The sequence below is a fragment of the Vicugna pacos genome, chromosome 19 (genome assembly GCF_048564905.1).
Source record: "Vicugna pacos chromosome 19, VicPac4, whole genome shotgun sequence".
Lineage (NCBI taxonomy): Eukaryota > Metazoa > Chordata > Mammalia > Artiodactyla > Camelidae > Vicugna > Vicugna pacos.
This window is the reverse complement of record NC_133005.1, coordinates 6,093,447-6,098,755: the sequence shown is the minus strand read 5'-3', so window position 1 is coordinate 6,098,755 and position 5,309 is coordinate 6,093,447. Positions and strand designations below refer to the sequence as shown.

At 36.4% G+C, this 5,309-nt stretch overlaps 1 protein-coding gene across 3 annotated transcripts in view; it reads left to right on the top strand.

The window, feature by feature from the left end:
- The window catches only part of MACROD2 (mono-ADP ribosylhydrolase 2), a 1,889,921-nt gene that overhangs the window by 1,866,594 nt on the left and 18,018 nt on the right, over positions 1-5,309 (top strand). For all 3 annotated transcript variants that reach the window (XM_072943799.1, XM_072943800.1, XM_072943798.1), the window contains one exon: positions 4,192-4,269. In XM_072943799.1, the coding sequence (XP_072799900.1) occupies positions 4,192-4,269 (78 nt within the window). The remainder of the gene's footprint in view (positions 1-4,191; positions 4,270-5,309) is intronic.

The window sequence follows — 5,309 nt, the reverse complement described above, 5'->3', positions numbered from 1 at the left end:
GATCTAATTGGCTAGCATCCTGCCTGTGAGCTAGAAAGTTCCCCATGATGTCAGCGAGGTTTCTCCATAGTGACATCGCTGGCAGTACTGCCACTCACAGTAACGATTTTGAGAGAGATTTCCTGGAAGAATCAGCCACAGGTACCTCTAGATCTCATCACAAACAACAACCTCAAGGAGAAAGTCAAAGAAGTGATGTTTAAATAGTGTTAGGTTAATTAATTTTCTTCCATAGTAATCATACCTTATCAAATATAGCAACAATGTTAGATTTTTGACAAGTTCTGCTGGTGCCCCAGAGAGTCAGACAAGGAGTTAGAACATTTTGTAGTTATTTTAATAGTGAAAAAAAAAAGCCAAGGCTTTTCCATACTCCGATATTTGGCAAAAGTCATTCAAAAAATTAAGTGACTGGCCAGAAGATATTCTTTTATGACATGTCTGTCTGAGTCTCACCCATTTTCTATTGGGTTACCTGGCTTTTCTGCTCATTTGTGTATTATTTTCTTTCTATATTAACACAAGAATCCTTTGTAAGTCCTTTGTAATATGTATATATATTAAAATATATGTGTATATATAGCAGACACCTGTATCTGTATGTCTATAAATATATCTCTGTCTATATGTAGAGCAGATATCTTTTTCCACTCTAGCGTATTTTTGCACTTTCTTAATAGTGTGTTTTGATAGACTAATTGTGCTGAATTTGAACGGTTTCCTAATGGTTAGTTTTGGTGTTTCCTGTATAACAATTTTTTGCCTAATGATGGTGTTTTTCCATGTTAGCTTTCAAGTTTAGTTCTATAATCTACTTGGAATTTATTTTTTTCATGTAGTGAAAATCTTTCACTGTAGGTCTACTACTTTTCCCCCTGAACAAATTTTGGTTTTTTTTTCCTGAAAATACTTTATTTCAAATTCAAGTTTGAAAGAAGATTTTGTTAGGTATGAAATTTGACATTGGTGGTATTTTTTTAAAGCACTTTGAAGATGTCATCGCTTTATTTCTAGGTGCCCTTATTTTTGTTAAGAACATGTCTGTAATTCCTCCTGCTGCGATTTTGAAGTTAATGGTCTTTGTTCACTAGATAATTTTGTATTTTTTCTTTAACCTTGATTGTCATCCGTTTTGCCATGGTTGGCCTGAGTTAGGCTTGCTTTGCATTAATTTCGCTCGGGGGTTGTAATATTCTTAAATCAGTGACTTGGTATCTTCTGTTAATTTGAGGAAATTATCAGCCATTGTCTTTTAAAATACTGCCTTTTCCCATTACATGGGATAGGACTTGTCTCATATCTCGGCTAATTATTTTGTGTATTTTTCATCTGTATTTCATTCTCTGTATTTTCTTCTAACTTAGCTTTCAGGTTATGAATTTCTTTTTCTGCTGTGTCTAATTGCTGCCAGATCCACCTATTGAATTCTTAACTTCAATTATTACATATGTTTTAGTTCTAGAATTTACATCTGACATTTTATAGTATCCAGACCCGTTATCTGATAAACTGCTTTGCCAAGAGAGTTCTCCAAATTGCCATCCAGTTCTTAAACACATTAATCATACTTTAAATTTGTGTCTACAATATCTGCATCTCTAACATGATTCTATATACTGCCTATTGTCCAGGTTTTCAGTGGTACATTCTTGTTCTTCTGGAATGCCAGGTGACTTTTTATTTAGTGCTGAACACTGTGTATGAAAACTTGTAGACATAATTCAAGGCTCTAGATGTTTTTAGCTTCTTCCACAGAGGATTTACTTTTCCTTCTGAAAAGCTGGTAGGATTGAGCAGAGCACTGAAATCTAATTAGGGGTTAAATTGACTGAAAGTTGGACTTTTTTTTTTTAAGAACTGGTCTATTTCAAGTTCATCCCTGCCCCAGAGTGTAACCCTTCAGTGGATCCCACAGAAAACCTAAGGTACTTATCAGAGCACCTCTTCCTCGGCGGGCCCTGACCTCCAGGTTTTGCCCCTCCCTCAAGCCTCAAGGAAGACACCTGGAGACTCATGTTCAACTTCCTGGTACATGTGGAATGTCAGGTTCACCACTTTGTACCTCCTCAAGCTTCTGCTGCCTTGAGGGCCCTCTGGCGCCTTAAAATAATTTGTCAAACAGTCTGCTCAGTGTTTCCAGCTGCTGTTGCTGAGAAAGATGTCATCTTTCTACATCATGATAGTCCATTTTAGGCAGAAATCCCTTTCTCAGTGCAATTTTAACTTTCTTTTTTTTTATTAGTAGCAGAGTGAATCAGCTTTTCACATATATACAAGCCGTTCATTTTTTTTAAATAAACTTTCTGTTAAATTTCTTGATTTTCTATCTAGTTGTCAATCTTCTTTATCTCTAATTTTGGAAGTACTTTATAAACCAAAGATATTAACCCTTTGTCTATGATAAAAGATGTAAATATTTTTCCTCAATTTGTAATCTTTCTTTCTTTAAACATTTCTTTTTTATTGTTGATTTTTTAAAATATTTCTTCTGGTATTTGTTTCCATTCCATAAGTTTATTATGTTTCTATAAAGTCACATATTTATTTTTTCTTATTACTTCTGTTTTGAGGCATAATTAGCAAAGATTTCCTGCTCCCAAGCTTAGAGAAATCCATCAATGTTTTTTTTCTGTAATTGCATCTTTAAGGAATGTGTTGATGAGCAATTGAAAAATGGTCTACTTTCTAAAATTGGCAGCATGAGAAAATATATGATACGGTGTTCAGTCCAGTTGGAGGTTTCAAGTTTTGTTTTCCCTTTCCCAACCTCGTCCTCAGGAACTAGTGGAAAGAACTCGTGGACACAGTTGCTTTCGTGTTGTCCTTGTAGGACTGGGAGTCCACAGTCAATTTTTCCTTCTTGTCTCATCCTTTTCCTGACTTTTCTCATCTACTCTCATGTAATCAATGGTATGACATCATTCTACATATGACATCTCCCAAATTCCCATACGACTAATTCTCAGTTTTCTTCCTCAGCATCAAGTGCAAAACTTGTTTGGCATCTCCACTGAAATGACCCTGCACATCAGACTTCAAATCTAAGATGACTTTCTTCATCTTCCTTCACTTTGCTTGTTTTATGTGTCTTCAAGTACTGACCTTCCTAACATCCACCCACCCAGGCTCAAAGTTCAATCACCATTGCATCTTGTTTCTTGATTGTCAGCTTCAGTAAATCATTACCAAGGGTTCTATCTTTGAAGGTACCCTCCTTTGAAGAGATGATGACCTGGATCTTTCCTATCTTTGCTTCATTCTCCCCAACAGGAACGCCAGATTGACTGTACTCTGGGCTCAATAGGTATTCATGTAACAAAAATGAATTTAATCTTCTCTTTTTTAAAAAAGGACAGAAATAATAAAAAAGACTTCTAAGTTGTGGTTTTTTTCGCACTTTATCTGTATTTGTATTTTTAAATGCCCTGGCTTTTCAAGCTGTGAAAACATAATAGATATTTAACTAAGAAGTAAGAGATGATTGTCCTTTTAACTCTCTGGAAATTTCTCCACAAGAAGAGAAATGGAGGTTAACTAGACTTATTGTGGTGATCATTTTGCAATATGCTCACAATATCAGATCATAAAAGAAAAGATCTCATTATGACCACATTTAAGCATGTTACACAGCTTCAGCCATAGCAGATGGATGGCAAGCCTTATGAAGCTGTGGAAAGAGAGGACAATTACAACAGAAATGGACTAACAACTGGATTCTCAGCAATCCAGAATGGCAGCACCCGAGAAGTTCTTCTAGACAAGCAACTGAGCCATTCATTTGTGTAAACAAATGAACCTTTCAGCTCTCAAGCATGCCTAAGGCAAAACAGGTTTTCTCTTTTTAGTCTAGTCAAAGGTTAAGCTACATAAATTCACACACATACAAATTTCTCCAAATCCAAACTGTGTGTTGTTCTGATTAAGCCAAGTTTCCCTACTTTCATGCTATGAGATTTCCAATTAGAGAAGCTGTGTATGTGTGTATGTGATTATCTCACAAATTAAACTGAGCTTAGAATATGACAGCACTAAAGTATTCCAGCAACTCAACCCACGATTTCCTCCTTTGACCTTTTCTGCAAAAGAAGTTGAATCCCAGGAGTATTTTTAAATTTAAGAGGGCAACGGAGGGTGACAGGACAATTGGCTGTTCTAATTCTCTATTAATCAAGGACTATCTTACTTTTTCAGCTGAAGGTGAGGACGCACCAAGAGTTCCTATGAGCAGCGAAGGCTCTGGCGACACAGAAAACTCTGCAAATCCTGACGGTAAGGGTCTGAGCTGTGGGTCATGCAAACTACACACCTGGCCCATTTCCTGTGTGTAGTCCAGGATTAAGGGAGCTAGCTATTCTCTGGATCAACATATTCCGTTAGAACAAGGTAAAGATCAAGAACCATTTTCTACTGGGAACTAATAACATTGGCAACCTTTAATTTTTAAATTGAGTGTGACTTAGTTTAGCCTTATAATATTGAGGCACCAGTGGGTAATTCCAAGGCTAAACTGAACCGAAGTCTAGCTGGCGACTTTACAGAAATATCGCCTCTGCAGAAGATATGCACCCAGCTGTTGTGCCGGCTCCACTCAGTGCTCCGAGGAGCCCTGGCTTGAGTTTGGGTTGAGGTTGTTCTTGGACTTTCATCACTTCCCCTCGCTACAGCACATCGGATGGCTTGGCCAAAAACACGGTGAATCTTCAATAGTGCTTTATGAATAAATTTACATAAACCTTTCTTTAGTCACATCTCTTTTTGAAAGCATCTAGAGATTCTGAGCCTCAGGAATATTATAGCCTTGCCCCTGTACAATGATGCTGGGAACCCTTTGAAATATCATCATTTGCATTAGAAAAACAACTATATTATTTATAAATATTTAATTTTACTTGCCCACAGAACTTAGGAGAACCAGAATTATTGGTCAGTGATCAACTCTACACACACACACACACACACACACACACACATATATATCTTTCTGTTTGGGTTATTTCAGCCAGGGGAAAAAAAAGAAAATTACTTTGGGTTGATAATGACCTTGGGGAAATTTTAGCCACTGGTAGAAATTGCTTGGTGGTTTTAAAAAGAGTTTCCTAGATCATGCATTTCATCCTTCTATAAGCCTGTCCTCAGTTTAATTGCCTCCCTTAATTATAAGCCTGTTTGCAGAAACTGATTTTTGAATTTTTTTAATTAAAAAAATTTTATACAGTTTTAAAGTTTACTTTTCATTTACAGTTATTGCAAAATATTGGCTATATTCCCTGTGATGTATATTCCCTGTCTTACACCCAATACAAACTGAT